Source organism: Cryptomeria japonica, chromosome 7, assembly GCF_030272615.1.
Source record: "Cryptomeria japonica chromosome 7, Sugi_1.0, whole genome shotgun sequence".
In the NCBI taxonomy this organism is placed as follows: domain Eukaryota; kingdom Viridiplantae; phylum Streptophyta; class Pinopsida; order Cupressales; family Cupressaceae; genus Cryptomeria; species Cryptomeria japonica.
The window spans coordinates 202,282,012-202,305,138 of record NC_081411.1 but is presented as its reverse complement, the minus strand read 5'-3'; the positions used below and the strand labels follow the sequence as shown (position 1 = coordinate 202,305,138).

Here is a 23,127-nt window from a genome sequence, read left to right as displayed (position 1 = left end):
TATTAATAAGTGAGGAAGAATGTGTCCCCATGGGGTTAAATAAATTTAAGTGCCTTTAACCAAAATTATACAAGTGAAAAAAAACTATGTACGCACAACAACTCAAACTTACTATGATAGGTAGTATTCATGTACCATTATATAATATCATAAATTTTATCTTATATAGTTTCACACTATGTTTGAACCCATTTTACTAATTGTGCCTAATTAATGCTTGATTATGGTTATCATTATGATCGTTTCCATAATATTGGTGCATTCCCCTAATCAGAATGTTTTTCTTAACTAAAATTGCTAGGATTAGTGCTAGGGAATTAAGTTCCCTAGTCCATACAAGTTGGAGGAAAATTTCAAATATGAACGCCATCATTACTAATGGTAGGAATTTTCTCTTTGATTTTAGTCTTCTCTAAAAATTAAGTTTGAAAACATGTAATATGCATATAGATACAACTCTCTCTCTCATTTAAAAATCTATCTAAGATAAACTATCAATCCTATTAGTAGAAAAAAATCAATTTAGAAAATATCTACAATCAAGGAGAAAGGAATTCAAGAATACAACACTTTTGTGGTAGATAGCTAGCAACAAAGCATAAATTTTGGCTTGGTATAAATCAAGTAAATGAGACTTCAAACAAGATTCCTATAAAGAGTTGTATAAAATTGAAATGAGTTACCTTGGAAAAGACAAAGTTGCAATTTTTTCTCCATTGGAGTAGATATAGGCTTACAATCATACATGCCGATTTTCTTTCTAGGATTGTCATGACATATTTCATTTAGTAGATAAAAATATGATGCTCATTATACCATATCACCAAGGCCCATAAAATAATTATGTAGCCCCAAATTTATCATGTTAAGGGATGTCTTTAGGTCATTTTTCTATAGTATAGATGAGATTGTTTAAAATCCATGTGATCATAAGATTATACATAGACAACACAAGAATGAAAATCTCTATCCCTTCCTTCTTAAGTATAAATTAGGATTGGAGGATCTATGAGTGAAACCATGATGCAAGAAGTAACCATATATATGTTTATGTACCAATTTTGAGGGGCTTTTTTAAGCCCATAAAGTGACTTAATTAGAAGACATAACTTCTAAGGATTATGTTCCTTAGGTTGGATCATGTATACTTCTTCAAGATCACCCTTCAAGAAAAAACTCTTGACACACTTTTTGTGAATCTTTCATCATTTATGCATGGCCAATTAACAAACAACTCTAATTATTTTGAGATTTGTAGTTGGTACGAAGGGATTCTTATAATCAACTCCCTCCTATTGAGCATATTTTTTATGCTTTATATTTGTCAATAGATCCATCTACATTATATATTATTTTGCAAACCCATTTGCATCCTGCATCATATGGGTTTCTTTCTTGTAGGTAGATTTAAAAGCTCCAATGTTTGATTCCTCATCAAATATTCATACTTGACATCCATGGATTTCTTTCACTATCATTGAATGAGGACCCCTTGAGCTATGTTATTTTTATTACTATTCACAACTGAACTCATCAGTACAAGATTCACCTTATTTCTTGTCAAACTTCTTATCCTAATTCTAGAGGAGAGGTTTGGAATTGAATCTAGGTTGTATTCCCTAATTATGGTTTGGACCTATTTCAAAAATAGATTTATTATTGATATAAAGAATAATTATCCAAATTGCTAAAATCAACCAATTATGCTGCTTGTAGCTCATCTTCTTTTTTAGTAGAATCCTTTATCTCATCATCTAACTATGAGATAAATCTATGGGAGGTGAATGACTCTTCCTTATGGACCAAGGAGTCAAACTATGATTCATTCCCTACAACATCTCAACTCTCATTAATTTTTTGAGGCTTATGATCCATGAGAGGAAAAGATTTATAGTTAATATAAACCAAAAAAAAGTTACACTAAAGTTCCTTGGAGTCAATATAATTCCTTCTATTACCTGATATATATATATATATGCAATACAAATAAATAATCTAAAATGAGAGATTGATAGTTTATAACTAATCCATACCTTTTCTAGCGTCTTATCCTATAAAATTTTTGTAGGAGATCTATTTAGAATATATATAGCACTTTTGAATACTTCTACCTAAAACTGATCCTTCAATGTGGTTTTGGAAAGAACATATTGAGCCATGTCCATGATGGTATGTTTGTGACACTTTGCAATATCATTATATTGAGGTTTATAGGGGGAACTCAAATTTTATTTGATGTCATCACTCTTCAATAATTCTAAAAAAAAATTAGAGGTGAATTCCCCTCATCAACCTATGTGTAGGAGAATAATAGGATTGTCTATATCACATAAAAATTGATGGTACGACTCCTGAAAGTGTGAAAATCCTTCCCTTTTCCTCAAGAGAAAATAATCCCATGTCTTTTGAAATGAGTCATCAACTAACAACTAGACATATATTCAGCCTTGAAAGGAAGGAATATCCATATAGTTTGGTATACACAACCTCAAGATACTCATTAGCATGGAAGGTTCTTTAATCAAACATATCCTAATCTTGTTTTCCTACAAGACATCCAAAACATATAGCCAAATAATAGGAATGATGAGGAAGGAATGTTACCATCTCCTTGGAACTGAGATGATGGAGGGAGAAAAAATATAGATGATCATATATATAATCTTAGAGAGAAGTGGATTTTACTAAGAGGCATAGAGAGAAACTACAAAGGTTGAGATTGCATCAAGTACAAATAATTGATCCTTCATAAAATCTCTAGCAATGATCATACAATATTGTGAGATGAGATAGGATTTGATATAATCCTTCATATAGAACTCCTCTGTAAACTTTTAATTCAATAGTTGACTAATAAAAAATAGAATTATTTTTAAACCTAGAACATAGTCCAAGGGGTTGAGCTTAGTTGGTTAAAGCATTAAGCTATGAATGTGGAGACCCAAGTTCAACTGCCATGAGGGACACCTTTATGTAGAATTCTAAGTTGTGACTCTTGGTCTTCCATTGGTTGTTTAAAGTGGATTTCTAAGTTGTGACCCTTGGTCTTCCAATTGTTGTTTCTAGTTTGGTGCTTGAAAGGAGCTGGTATTTGTAATAAGTTTGTAACGTGGATGCTCGAATGAGCAAAAAATTAGCTTTGTGATTCTATGATACTTAATACAAAAAAAAAACCTAGAACATATATTACCTTAGTTATAGAATAGATTCTTATCCAAAGAGTAAAAATGATAGTAACAAGTCCTTCTACAACACACTCCTTATCATCTATATCAAGATTAGATCACCATGGGTAGAGTAGTCAAAGTATCAAACAATTCTAGATTGATAATCATTTGTTTTCTAGCACTAGAGTTAATCAACAAAAATCTCTTAAGGGATATAATCTCTTGGAGATAAGAACCACATTCTAATTGATGCTAAAATTTATTGTATCTAGTATATGCTCATCATATGCCTCATCCTACTAGGTTATAACATACCCTTTATGCTTTCATCGATGATGATGTCCTATTGACTATCAAGGATCACCACTAAAAGATGTTCCTTTCTTACTATAATTATCTTGGGTAAGGCCATTGTAATAATAGTGATCAATGTCATGTGTGTTGTTATGCCAGATGTAACACCATCAATTGTTCTTTGTAGGTTTCTAATATTGTTGTGTTGTCTTTTGGGAGGCTTTTTTTTTTATACTTTTGAACATGTCGTCTCAAAACTTGTGCTTTCTCTTTGAATTCATCTTGTAATGACTATATGGATTCTTCTCTTTGAATAAAATCCACTAGTTCTTCAAACGATACCATATAATTAGTGATATTCAGTTTCAAGAAAAAAGACCTAAACTAGGGAGGAAGAATTCTCAACATGATCAAGATGAGTAATTTTTACTCCACCTTCTCTCTAATTAACATAATATTATCTCATAGATCTGAGTGACATGCAACACAGTAAGTCCTTAACTTTATCACTAACTTTCATATTGAGAGTAAAAAGTGTGTACTAGAGATATAAGATAATACTCTAGTTCTTTGAACCTTATAAATAGTGGAGATGACATCCCAATCTTCCCTTGATATTTTTGCATCACCAACATGTGTCTAAACCTTGTTAGAGATTTTCAATGCGATCAACCTCAAGGCTTTTGCATCAACCTTATGAAACTTTTTTCTTTCATCTACATCATTTTTATACTAATGTACATTAGTAAAAAACTCCCAAAGATCTTTGAAGTGGAGAATCGAGCATATACTTGTCTTCCATGTGACATAATTAGGTTATTTTAAGAGTTCTAGCTATAAAATAAGTAACTTGGGAGAAAACATGATAAGACCAAAAAAGAAAATGTTTCTCGAAAAGAGTATTATTATCAATGGTATGTTGATGCACATGCCTTATTTAGGAATATACATCCTTTCAAGGAAAAAAAAAATTATATGAGCTTGATAGAATCATACAATGAGAACTATATGCTTACTTGGACATTCTTTCTAAATTTTGTTATCAACATCATAGCCTTGTTTGAGCTTTACACATACCTTTTTGGATTGGTAGCACATGTCAAAGAAGAAATACTCCAAAATTACTTACTAAATCAACTCATCCAATTATAAGTTTTTAATATTCTAGAGAGAATTTAGTAGGGAATAATAGAAATGAATGATAGATTGGACTATATTTTTTTCTTCATAATTACTAACAACACTATTGTCATCATCTAAAATTTTTCAAATTCACTAGATCTTACAAATGTGCTACTTTTTAACCATAATTATCTAATAATCTAGTCAAAGAAAAAAATACAACGATTTACACTAATTAATCAACTTATTTTAAACAAACTTTTTGCAACACTGGTGTTGGCTAATGGTAAACTAAAGGATGTGAAATGCATTGGATGGAAGATCCCATGTAAGATAAAATAAACATAGGAAGCTTAAACAAATCTAAATTTTCTCAACATAAATTTAGGCTTTCTTCACACAACAACAACACTAGATAGCTTCCTATTCATGGTGACCAGATAACTTTGCGGATCATTTATTCTTCACATAGTAATCATGTCTTTTGTATTGTTGTTGAGATTAAAACACACCATAATTCTTTAAAAATTATTCTCTCAAAATTTAAACACAACAATAGAAATGAACACCATTACACCCTCAAAATATCTAGACATATTCTCCCTACATTTAGATGTGAGAAGAATGCACTTGGGTAAATCTATAAACCACTAGTTGTTTCATAACTTATATTGTCCAATCTATCAGAGTACTAAAAACTTCTTCATCACTCTAATTAGGCATACAAAGCTTCAAAGATCACTACATACTCATAGGAACTCAAGAGAAAGAGAGAACTTTGATACCAAATTAGTGTAGAGGAGGAAATAAAAAAGTCAACATGATGAATATATTAACTATGAAAAAGTATTAATGTAGTGTAGAACATAGTTAACCATTAATAAAAAATTAGAACTAAAGATATAAAAGAATAGTAAATTACGCTAACAAATTTTCATTTAAATGCAAATCCCTCTCATTTCAAACAATAACTTACATAATTTAGCTTTTACTCAAGCATATTTTAGTTAGTTGAGCATAAATGTGTAATCAAATATTTAAAGAAGCTTTCAATCATTAATCTTCCAAGAACCATGAAGCCAAGATTTTCATATTTGAGGTAATAATTTTTAATTCAACCATTTTCATTATTGTGTTAGCCTATGTTGTTCTAAATAAAATCTCTCTTTTTCATAAAAAATAACTATTATGGAGGTTTTAACAGCAAGATAAGGTTTGACTTAGGCAAGCCCATATACAACACAACCATTCTTCCCCAATTTTTGTCAATGCATGTTTAGATGTTGCAATAGAGAGTGTTACATGTGTATAGTGAAAATAGTGACAAGAATTACTAGGTTTTCAACAAGAAAAAACCCTTAGACTAGGGCATCTAGCAAATGTGTCCAACTATTTTTGGCTAAATTTCAAGGAGACAAACCTACAATACCTCTTGATAGTAAATTTTATCCTTTTCTCTTCCACAAACACCCTTAGATTAGGGCTCTCATCACACTAGTCTAATGTTTTCAAGTTTGGTTTATAGTTACATCTTCATTTATGTGTCCTCTTTTGTAGATCTAGAAAACTATGTTATTTTCTATTCTATAATTTGTTGTTTTTGTTTAAAGTTATCATTTTTATTTCATTAAACCTAGATCTTGTTAGGAATTGCATGCAGAAAATAGCAATTATATGCAGACAAATATTAAACACAAGAATGAAAAACATATAAATAATAACAACAAAGAGATAATATTTAATGTGGTTCACCCAATCTCGAGCTACATCCACCAAACAAAGAGTCCAATATTATTATCTAGGAAATCAAAACCAATTACAACTGTAGAAATAGATTTGTCATCTTAATCCCAGGTGGATCGACTTCATTTTCATACATTATTCCATCAAATACTATGCATTAAATATTATTATTTATCCATCATTAATTTATTAATATTATCATATATCATCAACAATATTTATATTATCATTTATTCATTATTAATATTATTATTATCCCATATTCCATTTATTATTTAATAATATTATTATTCTATGATTTATCATTTATATATTTAATAATAATAATAATATTTATCCATTTTTGACAAATACATGCATAAGAGTTTACACTTGTTATTTATTCTTTCTCCTTTATCCACTTACACCCACCTTATGCATGTGGGATTAAAACTTTCAAGCCATCTTCTTTATCCCACATTTATCCCATAATCTAGATTCAACCTAAGAATGACTATTTAAGAAGAGCCCCTCTCCCATTTTGGGATCCATGACTTTTGTATTCAAGATCTTGCATTTTTTAAGTTTGATCTTGCTTTCTTGCATATACTCACTTTCACATTTCTTTGCAATCATTTTAATCTCCATTTTCTCACAGCTTTCATAGAACTACATCTGAGAGAAATAGTCATTAAATATGAAATATTGATAAATTGGACTACAATGGAGGTAAATTCCCATTGCATGCATGTGTGTGTATTAGTTTAGACATTTTATTTTTGCATGCATGCTCATTGTAGGTACTTCATTGTTGGGTGGAAAATTTTATCTGGATCTTCTCTCATAAGATCTCAGACAAATTTCTCACCTACAACAACCAATAATCCCCTTGTAACTCAAAGCCACTACAAAATGCTACAAAATTCTCTACCGAAACCCCTAACCCTTCTAAGCCTTTTTATCAAGACTTCTGTCAGTTGCAAAATTAGAGTTACAACATGTCACCCAATAGAAAATAACACCCGATGCCTTTATGAAATCATAAAAGTCTTTTTGGCCTTGCGGGGCGGTGCCCCTTAACCCCGCAAGGGATGCTACCTGTTGACCCCATCTTGGAGGCACTACCCCCAAACCCCTATTGAAAAATATGGGGGGAAACCACACCTATAGAAGAAGGGAGAATTTAACCTTCAAATCTGATTAGGCTTCATATAACAACATATCTTGCATATTTATTTTATAATATCATATTTATTTCCCCACAAAATGGGAACATAGATCCAAGTGTTCAACTCCCCTATTCGGACTACAACTATACCTTATTTATTCTCTCTGATGCTATATAATAGAAATTTGAGACCTTAGTTTTCATCCCTAGGCTAGGATCTCATTTCCACCATATTTAATTTTGGTAAACCTAATATTGTATTATGCTTGCATAATATTTAATTTGCATTTTCAAATGCTTAATCTGTCCGTGCTTCCATAATTTCTGGTTTTGATTTTTATATTTGATAAATTTGCATAAATTTAATATTTAAATGTATAATTAGTTCTAAAATTTATTGCTAACATTCTTGTATTTGTAAATTAATCATAATATTTCTATCTCAGATTGCTTAATTAGGAGGTTAATTGAACATAATATTTCTTCTACACATAGTTTAATCAATTGGTTAATTAATTCCATCATTTTTGTCCTTTCATATCACTTAATTAATTGGTTAATTGATTGAATCATTATCAGCTTATATTCTATTTACAATATTTTTTTTAGAAGAGTCCAAAAAATTGAGAACATAAACTAATTTATGTTCATTTTCTCCTACTTTTCCTCTAATGATATCTAGAAAGTAGTTGGTCTTTCTATCCATCTTATACTTGTTTCTAAGCTTAATAATCCATTGTTCCAATTTTGATATCCCTATCAGAAGAATTTATCAACTCGTAGCTTCTTATGGATTAACTAGTAATGATGTTGAGACTAAGTTGAATGTTGAGTTGTTCCCACTAAGTAACTTAGGAGAGCAATCTCCCCTCAGTCTAACACACAGATTACATAATATACCTAAAAACCATTCCCCTCATGATTCTCATGATGGGGATGACCCTTGATTCCAATTATTTAGTGAATAATCAAATATTATTGACAAGTAATTAAAAGGAGTTCAATAATTTATAAGTATAGAACACTTGGCTAGACAGGTTATCCCCTTTATTGATAGTCTAGAGAGATTGATACTACTGGATTCACATTGTGAAGATGTTTTATATAGCATATCTCACATAGTCAATGAAAACACTATGGCCATAGCTAGTAGAATGTAAGTGCTTGAATTTATTACTCCTTAAAACCAATTTGATACCCAAGTACCCATGTGTACAACAATAGCATTCATTCTTACACACACATCCTCTATTGTGTGAGCCAATATGCAAAATGTTAATGTCATCTAGGTTAGTACTGGGCCTAATCTTATCAATAAATATAAATATGTTCAACCTTCTGCCACTATCCCATTTTTTTCTCAAACTAACCATCATTCATTTCCACCCCTAAAAAACCATAATATTCCACGTACCTGCCATAATGTCCCTTCCAACCTACTATCAAATTAAAAAATTTCATAAGCCATTTCACCTACTAATTTTTTCATAAACCAATTGTTGAAAAATGTGGCATTATTACAATAACAATTGGCCACCTTCATCCAAATCAAATACCAACCAACTCTTACATCATATTGCACAAGTATCCCACTTCCATACATCATTATTAACATTCTTAACCCACAACACACAAAGGTAGCATGTTTTGAGAAATATAATGTTAAAATATATCTTGATACTCATGTGTTGGCATTTATTGCTTTATTCAGCAATTGATATTTGGCTTGGTTTTGTTCTTTGCCTTGTAATTTAATTAACATTATTTTGTAGTTAGCTAATCAATTTTCATGCAACATTTTTAAAATAATAATGGGCCACAAGTTACATTAACTAATTTGGTTCATTTCAAACAAGGTTTGAAAAAGAAATTGATTGATTTCATACGTAAATTTCAAACATTGTATTCACAATTTTCTTGTTTTCTTGATAATGTTTATGTTCAAATATTTTTTCCTGAAAATTTACAAATTCATATTAGAGATGAGATTTTATTCATGAAATTGTCATCATTCACATACTTGTGCATATTGTTTTGTGATAATCAATTTTCAATAAGTTGGTATAAAGGATCATCATTTATGAATCTAGTTAACAAATCTAAATAGGCTCCTCAAACTTACCAACTATTTAGTAAATGAAAAAAAATCATTTAGATAAAAATTATTTCTTCTAATATTGGTAAAACTCAAGTTCCAACTACAACAGCTCTCATTCTAGCTCACTTTTCTCCCAGAAAAAAGAATCACAACTTTAGACAATTTTTCAAGTCCTTACATTCTATTATGTTTTAATTGTTATACAGATTGATTAAACTCCCCCCATACATCCGGTAGAGACTTTATCTCCTTTATTTCATGCAAAGACCTTTTGTCAATATCATCGTACTCCTAGACATGCTCTTGAGAAATTTATTCATCTAAGGCATGACTTGTACAAGATCACATTAAATCAAATATCATATAAGTGGATTTTGTGAATGATAAAGGGAATGAATCCATAGCACCTCCTAGTCAAAATTAAATTTTTTTACTAGATTTTTTCAATCTCATTCAAAAATGCTTTTAATTCTAATTATAATTATATACACAATGATGGACAATACAACCAAGATGAACATCTAATAAAAGTGATAGAATTTTTCCTTAATAAGAGAAACCTACGACAAAGCTTGGACCTAGTATTACCTTTACCCAAAGTGATAATGAAATTCATGCACTTGATGTATGACTATACATAACTACTAGAGTTAATGAAAATTTCACAAGTGGGGTTTTCATTGATCTAGCATGTATGGCTAATTTTGTTATCAAAGAATTTCTTTATACATATGAGCTACAAACAATATGATAGATATAAATTCTTGATTAAGATGCATGATAGTTTCACTTGTCCCAACATTATATCTATAGACCATCAAGTTAAAGTTGGGAATTAAATCTCAAATACTCTATTTACCATTATCCCTACGTCAGTCTAATTCCATGTGAATTTGGGTCATCCTTGGCTTACTTTCATTAAATTAGTCCCTTTTATAGTACGTAAGTATTTGAAGTTCTCATTTGAATGAAACATGCTTACTATATTACATAATGGGTTCTGACCCTTATTTAGACATAGAAAATTTATGCTTGACTACTTTTGGCCACAACAACCTCAACCTATTTGAACTAGAGAAGACTCTTTGATTCTTTCCAACCAAATTTTTAAACCCAAGGTAATAGATGTGTTATCCTTAGTTAGTTCCTTAGAATCCACTCAAATTTATACCCCTAATGATCCTATAATTTCTATGGATACCTAAGAAACTCTTCCTACACCATAGGTAATAAATGAACCATATCATAGACTAAAAATGCTTCTTCTTCCTAGAGTGTCTATTGTGTATGCTATGTTTCCACCTCTATCATTCTATAAAGGAAAATGAGGTAAGAACCCAACACAAATTGGACCTCCTCCTAGTATCTCTCAATTTTCAGAGGATAATTCTTTTCCTCCTATTCCTAAAAAGGGGGAAATAAAAGAACTAATGTTGAGTGATATCCTAGCTCCTTTTGTAAAACCTTCAAACTAAAACTAAAAATGTTAGTGAAAAATAACATTATCAAAGATTTATGATAAGGCTCAAGAATCTTATAACAAGAAGTGATTTCTCTCTTAATCAGTTGAATGTTGATTTAGCCCCACCTCCTAATCCTTCCTTACTTTTACTCACTCTAAAGATGAGCTCTACCTAGGCCAACGCAACAAAAATATTAATTTTTTTATTATAAATGACTCTTCTCCTCCTCCTCCTATTAAATCGCTTATTGTGATAAATTTAGATGAAATGGTTGAAATTATTGAAAAATGATTCTAAGTTATCCTTGATATTTTCTAAAGCATGAATTTTAGCTACACATGATACTTATAGTGATCCTTACTTAGGAAATGGTCCATGTTTGTAACTAGAAATATCTGCATGTACTATACTATTTTGATTGCCATTGGCATATTTCCCACAGTCTCATTATAATTATGAGAAATATTGTGAAGCAACTGATTGCTAGACTACTTCATTGGTGCAATACCTATTTGTTCTAGTGTATTTTCTTTTATGTGATTTGATTCCCCATGATGTGTTGCTTGGTACATGTATTTTCCTTATTAGGTTGTCTATGGATGACTTTGAAGCTCCATTGGCACAAGGATACAAAGAGGTCAATCATATTGTGACATTATTTTACATGTTGTAATCTTATATCACAAATTCTCTTTTATGCTATCTTTTGGGGACAATGCAAGGTATTGAGGCCTTTTTGGTCTCTTCCATGTTGACCCAAAAAGACCCTTTTTACCTTGTTATGTGTTCTTCCTCCTTTTTACTCATAGTTCCTCTTTATTTAAGGTATATGGTTAGTTCAAAATAAACATAAATATATGCATTATTGACATTATGTGTATATTGATCCAAATATGTTGATCCCTTATGTGATCTTGTTTTATAATGGATATCACCTTGGATTGCCTATGTTTGGGGAAATTTGATTTTTTCAAAATGCTTTCTTTTTAATGTATAGTACTTAGAAGGAAAATTATCATAGTTGGTATATGAAACTACTTTAAATTGGGGGCATACATTCTACGTTCTATTCCACTTTGTGCACACATCACAAGATTGGTTGTACATTTTGATCACACACCATAAAATTATTTGTGCTATTGCAACATCCTTTTGGGGTTTCATATTCAAGATTTCCCAATAAATATAGATTTTAGATTGGCCTTGTAATGTTAATTTGTGAAGCTCACCTAGTGTATCACAACTTGCTAGCCCTTGTGATACCTTCACCTTACACATCAGCAACCTGGCATAGTATAAATTGCTAGCCTTGTGACTCCTTGTGGAAATGGATCCTAGTAATTATTTAAGGATCTTACTAGTACTAGAGGCCATGCACTATGTCTTTGTAACATGACTCCTTTTTAGAGTTTGAGAATCTTACTATTTCTAGATATCGTGACTTTTCTTTTGATATGGTTCCTAGCAACAATATGAGGATCTTACTATTCTGAGACACCATACCTCTTGTTCTTCATTATCCATGTGTGTTACCAATGATAATCATATTTCTCATAGGTGTGTGCAATAAGTTGAGTCCACTTTTTGGCCAAAAAGTGGAAGTGTTTTCCCTATCATTAAGAATTGCTCCCAATTGACCTAAGAATTTGAATCACTTACAGAATGAATCTCGGAAAGACTCAATACTATAAAATGTAGTGCTCAAAGTCTAGTTTTCAAATATATAATTTATTTTAATACCCAAATGAAACAAATTAAGTTTCAATAGGCATTTCTAAAACCTATAGTTTAAAAGTGACTTTTTAAGGACCATACCATGCCCATGTACAACAAGAATAATTTGACCTAAATGAAAGCATTTTTCTTAATCCTTTTGCAAAAATTAATTTAACACAATCACCTTTGATGAGGAATTTTTTTTTGTAATTTTTTTTTGTTAATTTTTTTAGGCAAAATTGTTGTTTTGAAAAAGTCTTATGTACGACACAAATGACTTGAACTAAACTTATCATTTTTTTATTTTTTTTAAAGTGCATAAAATGGTCTCTAGTTTGATGCAATATTAAAAAGAATTCAAACTTCTTAGAAACAAAAAAGTCATTCTTAGAAACAAAAAAGTTATGAAAAAAAATGAGAAACCTTGTTGTTTAAGTTTACAGACCTCTTTCATTAGAATTGTTTTAAAAATTAAAAAACTAATCCAATTTTTAAAAAATACATATTTGGAATCTATATAGTCTCTTTTATAATGGATTTTAATTTATTCAAAAAATTATGCAAAAAGGGTCTTCAAGTATATATCCAAAGTTAATATTTTTTATGGAAACTAACATAGCCTTCAAGTTGGAGATAAAACCAGATCCAAGGCTAAGGGTCATCTCCCTAAGCCTTTTTCCAAAGTGAAATCTAAAGCAAAAATCAATGAGCTAGTATTTAACTTTTTTAAAATGGGATCCCCTTTCATAAACGAGATCCCTTTTATTTTTTGTATTATTTATTTTTTATACTATAAAATACATGAAATGTAACATTTAAGTAAAATTAACATTTCGATAGGTTTTTGGTTTAACTCGATTTATTGTTTGATGGATTTGGGTTTCGGGTCCCTGTAAAACCTGTTTATCTTAATCAAAAATATTTCAATAGGTTTTTTTTCCTTCATATTTAAATGTGATTAGTACTTTAAGATCTATTTCATGTATATATTGATTAGAGTGGTTCCAGATCTCTATGAGTTATAATGTAGGCTCCTATCAATATTTTATTTCTCTCTTTATATTACTCTCTTTATCCAACTCAAGCCTAGACCAGTCTCTCTCTATATCACTCTTCTTCTATCCCTTCTCTGCATCTCTCTATCTCACTCCCTCGCAAAATCTAGACCTATCTCTTTACCTCTCTCTCACATCCTTTATGCTCTACACCTTGTCACCTATCTCTCTATACACCTCCCCTCACTCCCTCCCTACCTCAATTTCTCTACATATGCCTTTCTCTATCCCTCTCTACCTAACCACCTATATTTTTCTATTTACATATCTCTTCCACCGTCTCTCTCTTTCTCTTTGGACCCTCTCTCTCTCTCTCTCTCTCTCTCTCTCTCTCTCTCTCTCTCTCTCTCTCTCTCTCTCTCTCTCTCTCTCTCTCTCTCTCTCTCTCTCTCTCTCTCTCTCTCTCTCTCTCTCTCTCTCTCTCTCTCTCTCTCTACATCACAATATCTTGCTCCTTCCATCTCACACTCTCTATATATCCATGTCTCTCTAATTATTTCTATCTCCTCTCTCCCTCTTTCTATGCATCTATCTCCCCACTCACTCACTCTTAATAAAATTAGAGAGGGGGGGAGTAAGAGGTACATAGAGTGAGTGAGAGGGAAGATAAAGAGAGTGATTGGAGACATAACTAGATACAAATAGAAGGAGAGGGGAGATATAAGTAAGTAGAGAGAGATGGATAGGTAGAGATGGGGAGAGTGAAAGGGGTGGAGAGGTAGAGAAAGACAGAGGGTGGGGAGGAGAAGGAGAGAGAGTGGAAGAGATATGTATGTAGACAAAGATAAGTTGGAAAGGAAGGAGAGAAAAGTATGTAGAGAGAGATAGAGAGGTATATGTAGAAAAATAGAGGTACGTAGGGAGTGAAGGGAGGTGTGTAGAGAGAGAGGAGATAAAGAGTAGAGATTTAAGGATATGAGAGAGAGGTAGAGAAACAAGTCTAGATTTGGGGGGGAGAGAGAGAGAGGAGATAGTGAGATAGAGAGGTAGAAATAGGATGTAGGGAAGATAAAAGTAAAGAGGGAAGGAGGGAGGGGTGGAGAGGTAGATATGGAGACAAAAGAGGGAGGGGGTAGGTAAGGAGAGTGAGAGGAGAGATAAAGAGAGTGTTTGGGGAGATAGATGGATAGAAAGAGAGAGAGAGGGGAGATAGAAGTAGAGAGAGATGGATAGGTAGAGAGGGGGAGATGGAAGGAGGGAGGGGTGGAGAGGTAGAGATGGAGACAGGGAGAACATGGAGGCAGAGGTAGAGAAAATGGGAGGGAGAAAGAGAGAGAGGGTAGAAGAGAGATGTATATAGAGAAAGATAATTTGGTAGGGAGAGAAAGGTATAGAGAGGTATATTTAGAGAAATAGAGGAAGGTAGGGAGTGAGGGGAGTTGTGTAGAGAGAGAGGATAAAGAGAGTAGAGAGCTAAGGATGTGAGAGAGGAGAGTGTGAGATAGAGAGGTAGAGGGGGCATATAGGTGAGATAAAAGTAGAGGAGGGAGGGAGAGGTAGATAGAGAGAATGAGAGGGGAGATAAAGAAATATATATGGAGATGGGATGGATAGAAAGAGAGGGAGAAGGGAGATAGAAATAAGTAGAGAGAGATGGATAGGTAGAAAGTGAGAGAGTGAGAAGGAGAGGAGGTAGAGAGGTAGAGAGAGAGAGGATGGTCCAAGGGAGAAAGATAAAGAGCGTGAAAGAGAGATATATGTAGAGAAAATAAGTTCATAGGTGGAAAGAGAGGTATTTTGAGAGATAGAAAGGTATATCTATAGAAATAGAGGTAGGTAGAGAGTGAGGGAAGGAGTTTATAGAGAGGAGACAAAATGTAGAGAGTTAAGGATATGAGGGAGAGGTCGAGAGATAGGTCTAGATTTTGGGACAGAAAGGAGAGAGTGGGATAGAGAGGTAGAAAGGTGATAGAGATAATATAAAAGTAGAGTGGAAAGGAAGGAGGATTGGTGAGAGAGAGAGGGTGAGAGGGAGAAAGAGAGAGAGAGAGTGGAAGAGAGATATATGTAGAGAAAGATAAGTTAGTAGGGAGGGAGAGAAGGTATGTAGAGAGAGGTAGAGAGGTACATGTAGAGAAATATAAGTAGGTAGGGAGTGAGGGGAGGTGTGGAGAGAGAGAGGAGGCAGCTAGTAGAGAATTAAGGATGAGAAAGAGGTAGAGAGATATAGGTCTTTATTTTGGTAGAGAGAGGAGAGAGTGAGATACAGAGGTAGAGAGGGGATACAAGGGAGATATAATTAGCGAGGGAAGGAGGGAGGGGTGGAGAGAGAGAGATTTAGAGAAGTATAAGTTGGTGGGGAGGGAGATAAAGGTGTGTAGAGAGGGATAGTAAAGTATATGTAGATAAATAGAAGTAGCTAGAAAGTGAGGGGATGTGTGTAGAGAGAGGAAATAAAGAGTAAAGAGTTAAGGATGTGAGAGGGAGGTAAAGAGGTATAAATTTTGGGATAGATAGGAGAGAGTGAGATATAGAGGAGATAGAGGGGAGATAAAAGTAGAGAGGGAAGATGGGAGGGGTGGAGTGGTAGAGATGGAGAGAGACAAAGATCTTAGGTGGAAGAGAGATGTACTTAGAGAAAGATAAGTTAGTAGGGAGGGTGAGAAATATATGTAAAGATAGATAGAAAAGTATATGTAGAGAAATAAAGGTAGATAGGGAGTGAGGGGAGGTTGTGTATAGAGAGAGGAGATAGAGAGTAGAGAGTTAAGGATGTGTGTGTGTGTGTGAGAGAGAGAGAGAGAGAGAGAGAGAGAGAGAGATAGGTTTAGATTTTGGGAGAGAGAGGAGAGAGTGAGATAGAGAGGTAGAGAGGTAGAGAGGGGATAAAGAAAGAGTGATATGGAGAGATATAGGTCTAGAGCCCTAGGAATATAAATAGAGTGAGATAAAGTGAGTGAGAAAATGCTAATACGAGCCTGTTGATTACTGGAATTTGTCTTTCTGAAAATTTATAAGATCTTCTAAATTATAGAATTTGTAAATTTTAACTCTTGGAGATTCGAAATCACTCTCAAACATCATGTCAATATATAAATCCAATTTAAAATTTATGTATAAGAAAGGAAAAAACACATATTGAGATGTGACTTATACTTAAATGTTATATTTCATGTATAAAGAAGTCATTTTGAATATTAAAAAAAATATAAAATATAAAATAAACGGCATCTCATTTTATTTTGAAATGGGATCCCATTTCAAATTTTAGCTCAGGACCCCAAAGCAAAATGGGATCCCATTTCATTCAACACATTTTTTGTGTTTTAGGCTAAGTTCAAAACTTCCACTCTACGTGGACTCAACTTTGTGCATTTACCCTCACTTTGTATTTTACTTTTATCTTGATATTTTAGATTGAAAAGATATTATGTCTTGGAGGCTACCACCTTTCCAAGCTTCGTGTTTTCTTGTCTCTTCAATGCCTTGATGAAAGCATCTTTGGCTTCTCTGAACTTTGGAATATATAAATAATATGCATACATGTAAACATATATGTAGCACATATGAGAAGAAGTAGGATAATAATAGAAGAAGATATAAATAAGAAAAAATATATTTAATGAAAAAAAATAGTGTGCATAATAGAGATATAAAAGTATGATGTATCAAGAGATTGTAGTAGAGATATAAAGGGATATTGTATATTAATATAATCAACATGTATTGGGTTATATGATTTGATACATGTGTGAATGGTGTATTAATGAATGTTTTACTTTACTTGTGTATGTTATATTCAAACAACTAAGATTTGTACATTTTATAATCCTATTATTTATCCATCAAATAAAATATAACTATAACAACTATAGTAAATAACACTAATTAAGCACATATTTTGTCAAATATGAAGCTAATAATGTGAGAATTTGAAGGCATTTATAAACATTGATTTATCATCCTCAAGTATTTTTTGGAATCCATAAGTCCTCTCTCAATCTAAATTATTAGATGAGAAATAAATAGTCAAATTATTTGATTTGGTGCACTTTAAAGAAGAAAAAAATTACATACGTCACTTTAAAACTTTTTTTTATGATGTTTTCATATCTTATAAATATTTCAAGGGGTTGACCTATGAGAGGGATTCCTCTTTATGAGATGATGGCAACCTTTTGTAACTATTTTGAATACCACCAATCATCATAAATAAAAAAGGAGACGATAAGACAAAGGTCATCTAACAAAACAGTAAAGAAGAACTACAAATTTTGTAAGATTGAAGTTAGATGTAAAAGACAAATCTATTAAATGTGTATGCTTGACATAGAAATACATACTTGACCTCTAACAAACTATAGATTATATGTAATATTTTAAGCATATCTCTAATAAAGAGAGTACATTTTTTAGCTATAATAACTTAAGGTTCATAATTCTCATCCAAGACATATATTATTTATCAATGAACTAAATGTCTCTATCCAATATATTCACATTTAAAATATTAACACTTAATTTAAAATATACATTAGCATACCAACCTATCTTGATTAATAATCTAACATTTATTTTAATTATGAATTAATACACAAACCTATTTAGATTATTATTATATATATTTATTTATGTAAATCATAAACATTATTTAGTTTACTTAATAATTTTAAAGAATCCAATTTTCTATTTAGAATAATAAATATAAAATATAAGTACTTCAAGCTCCAAATAAATAGAGTTGACTTTTCACATAGGCGTGGAGCACCAACATGTCTCCCTCATATAAAATCTATTAATTATATTTTGTTTAAAGATTCTTGCACATAATTTATACCAAGAAGAACACGTACACGTTTGTATATAGGATATGAATCGATTGCAACAGACCAATTTATTAATCTAACGAACATAGCAGCTACTTCATATATAAATTGAATTAGTTGGCATTGATTGATTACAAGTCGATATAGATTATCAGTATGATCCGTTCTCTCTGCTGCAGCACCATCTCATTGGCAAATAATTGTAAATTAAGAAAATTTTACAAGTGCCTAATTATTTAAATATGTCAAACGAATGTTTTTAATTTTTCTATTCATATTTCAATGTATTTATGATGCCTCTTCCAATTTTTTAAGCGTTGAATGTTAGCATCTTGATAGGAAGCATGATAGACAATGTGCACACGGTATTTGTGCATGGAATCAGTTGTAGATAGACACTAATTTTGGTTGTATGGATAGAGAAAACAATCATAAGTTAGGAGTACCGGTATTGTAGCTTTGTTGTTATCTATTTTTTTATGAAGTTGATCATCTCTTTCGATAGCAATAGCAAAAGAATCAATTCGTGCTACTTACTGTGATTCTTATACCTACTAGGGCAAGCATTTCCTCGACCGGGCACAACCTCTGAGTCTTTGGTTTATGCTATCTTTATAAATTAAATTCAACCAACCGAAGAGCATATGACCGACAGAGAGAGGAGATTGGGAAGAGAGGGAGCTTGTGGGTCGTTTCAGCATATGACCAACTGCTAGTGATAAGTTGCCTTAGACAGTTGTCTTGAAAGAAGTTTGAGATCCAGTTAGTATGCCCTTAAAGTTTATGGACTTCAATACAATTTCTTTCTAGGAATCAGTTAGTAAGTACTGTTAACTATGGGTGGAAAGTTGAGCCTGGGCTTGTTGGTATTGTTGGGGGTGTTCATTTTTAAAGGTTCAGCTCAATCAAGCCTGCTTAGTACTAATTTTTATGCCAATTCCTGTCCCAAGGTTGAGGCTATTGTAAAAAATGTTGTTAGTTTGAAATTTAATCAGACATTTGTTACTGTTCCTGGGACGCTGAGGCTTTTTTTTCATGATTGCTTCGTTGAGGTAAGCACATTTCTTCATCTTCCAGACAATTGTGTGTCCCTGGAAGTCCAAATTTTCATTTTGTAAGACATGATTTAAATTATTGTAGCTTGTAATAGTTGAGTAAGCAACATATTAAGCTAAGCGAATGTTAGGCAATTCTAAGTGATTAACATTTTTAAGTTTACAAATGTATTTTTAGTGTGACCACACACCTTAAGCAACATATTAAACCTAAAAATGTCAGTGTAACACTTTTAAGCCTAGAAATATAAGCTTGCATTGTATAAATATGTGCTTGATTAATGTGACCACTAGTACTAAAATCCTGTGCCACGGTATGAATCTCGTGAATTTAGTAATGCCAAATAATTTGTTACATTTTTGTGTGCGATAGGGATGTGACGCCTCTGTGATTATCCAATCTACTGCGAACAATACGGCGGAGAAAGACTTTCCAGACAACTTGTCCCTGGCTGGGGATGGATTTGATACTGTAATCAAAGCGAAGCAAGCTGTAGAGAACGTATGTCCTAATATCGTGTCATGTGCTGATATCCTAGCCATTGCTACCAGAGATGTTATACGACTGGTGAGTAATGCTCAAAACTATGTAAAAATAGAATCCTAAGGAGTTTTTCATGTAGGATAAATTTGAATTACCTATTAACACACCAATAGAAACATGCACGATTTGTGTCTATGTAGTCATGGACATGCAATGTGATAACTGGTGCATTAACATTCGCATAGGATGGATTTGAATGAATTTAGGAAGTGCCACTATATTATATAGAGTTCAACAGAACTTCCTACGCAAAGACTACCCATGACAGGCTTATGTTTCTGGTCTCTGGCTTTTATGTAACTTCATATACCCTTCTAAGGCCTTGTATGCTTTTGTGTTAATCTAGATCTTGCTTTTCATTATCTGTCACTAGCATGCTTTAGCCAAATTACCTGCTGGATTCAAACCTTCTTTCTTGCATAGGCACTTGTCTTAAATTACATTTGATATAGCAATATGCTTAACGTCATATTAAATTCAATTGCTGCTACCATAGAAATTATTAGGGCACTATGCTTTACGTTATAAATGCTAGCGTACTTAAAGAATTAAACCTATTTCCTTAAAATGAATCTGATTATCTGTTTTGCATATTCATTAATTCCTTCAATAGCCGAATGCTTAAAGAACAAAACTACTTTTTTTCTTTTCTTATATCCAGGCTGGAGGCCCAACGTATAGCGTGGAGTTGGGGAGAAGAGATGGACTCATATCTCAAGCATCCAGAGTCAGTGGAAACCTGCCCAAGTCTTCATTCAATCTCGATCAGTTGCTCTCTCTCTTCAACAACAAGAGCTTATCTCTGATAGATCTGATTTCTCTATCTGGTAACATATTATACCAGCTTCTAACAATTGTATTCATATTTAGTTCTATTTCTTACTATCTTGGATCCAGATCGGGGAATCTTGTCGCCAGTAAAGTTTTTATTTGATGTTCCCTATGGAAAATGAACGAAATAATCCTAATTCACTAATTCACATTTAGAGAAACTTCCACATATTTCATTTTGTTAAGATTGCACATCGAGAAACAATTTAAGCGACTTCAAGTCAAAATTTGCATAATCTTAAGGACTAGATAGTTGTTTTCCTTCTTTTATTTAAATTTTCATAGTTCTTACCATCTTAGATCTCGGAGTCATTGTTGAAGGGAAATATTACTAAGTAAACATTTACCTCAAATCAATACAATCATTTCCATATTTAATAGGGAGCATAGGTTTTACTTCGTAGTTCAGGGTAAGAATTTGGGGTATTCATTTTGTCAAAGTTATACAGGGTATAATTTCAACATCATCTTTCATGATCCTGAAATGTTACACTTAACAAGATTTAATCTCTAATGAAATCACTTGAAACCATTCAACTTCATTAATAAACTTTCATTTTGATGATCTTGTAACAAATAAATGACACAATCTTAATTTTGTTTGTTCTAAAAATATCTCATTTTATTATTACGTCTTGTTTCTAAATTCAACTGATTAAAATTTTTTTGAAACAACATTTAAGATCAATATTTCCAATCACATTCTATGATACATCAATTCATTTCATTTTATTTAATGACACATCACAAAGCAATTTAACAAACGCCAAGACAAAACATATACACTAAAAACACTAAAAATTGTCTACCTTCCATCTTCATTATGTCCTTAATTTAGTTTCTTAAACATTACCAGCTCTTGTGCAGTCCAATAAACTAGAAAGACAAATTTCAAATCCCTTGTGATTTTCAGTTTGTACTTTTTTTCTTGAAAGTTAGTCTTGGCTCTATAGAAATTATCCTTTTGTGTCCTAAAAATATCAACCAAAATCAACGAATTTGATAAAGCGTTAATTAGGCTGTAACGAAATTCCACAAACTTCATTAGGTAGTTTCTTACGTTTCTAAATGTTGAGGTAAAATTAAATTTTGCATGCCTCAATCTAATCAGTAGGCCTGGTATGAGGCTCAAAATCAACTCACGCAGAGGCAATAGTCAGATCCATGACTTCTCTACAATCTAAATGAGTTAGGTATACTTCATATCCTATTACAAAAGGGTGCCAAACACAATAACAAGCGGGGCTATATTATAGAATAAAGAATTCTATACGTATAATTTGGTCTAAACATGTTTTACTAATATCATTTTTTTCTTTATTTTCAGCGGCACACACAGTAGGGTTTTCTCACTGCAATCAATTTTCGAGCAGAATTTATAGCACTCCAATTGACCCCACTCTGGATCCTACTTATGCGAGTCAACTACAAGGAATGTGTCCAAAAAATGTGGATCCTACCATTGCTATTAATATGGACCCTACAACTCCTAATATATTTGACAATGTCTACTACCAAAATCTCCTAAATGGTAAGGGCCTTTTCACTTCTGATGAGGTATTATTCACAGACGGACGGTCCAAACAAACTGTTCAACTCTATGCAAAGAATGTCTCTGCATTTAATCAAGGCTTCATAAATGCAATCACAAATATGGGTCGGATTGGTGTTAAGGTGGGAAATCAAGGACAAATTAGAAAAGATTGCAGCGCTTTCAATTAGTAAGGCTGATTCTTAGATTTCTCAATCAATTTAATAGTTGAAATAAATGTGTCTTAAATTCAAGGCGTTTGTAGATCAGAACTAAGAATGCAGATTTTGGAAATCACGCATTTATTGTAATGTGTGTTTATTTCCTTTGGATGGAAAGGTAGACTGTGCATGGTGAAAGAAGAATAAGCCAATTCCTGGAAGCAGGGGAGGCTTGTGTTGCTTCTCCTTTCATTTAATTAATCGAGTTATAAGTACCAAGATTTTAAATACAAATAAAGAAGGATGTATTTATTTATAACTATGATTTTTATTGTTCTTTTATCTAATAAGTTCTTTTAGATAGATTTTACCATCAAATAGTTGGATTGTTCTTAATAAATGGAAGTTACAAATCTATAATTTTGTTATTTGAT

The 23,127-nt window shown here is 32.2% G+C and overlaps 1 protein-coding gene across 1 annotated transcript in view; it reads left to right on the top strand.

Annotated features, from left to right (window-relative positions):
- The window catches only part of LOC131048238 (peroxidase 73-like), a 55,392-nt gene extending 32,635 nt beyond the window's left edge, over positions 1-22,757 (top strand). The window contains exons 2-6 of the mRNA XM_059208409.1: positions 15,976-16,003; positions 19,472-19,623; positions 20,000-20,194; positions 20,832-20,997; positions 22,329-22,757. Of these exons, the coding sequence (XP_059064392.1) occupies positions 15,976-16,003; positions 19,472-19,623; positions 20,000-20,194; positions 20,832-20,997; positions 22,329-22,723 (936 nt within the window). The 3' untranslated portion in view covers positions 22,724-22,757. The remainder of the gene's footprint in view (positions 1-15,975; positions 16,004-19,471; positions 19,624-19,999; positions 20,195-20,831; positions 20,998-22,328) is intronic.
- The last annotated feature ends 370 nt before the right edge of the window (positions 22,758-23,127 follow it).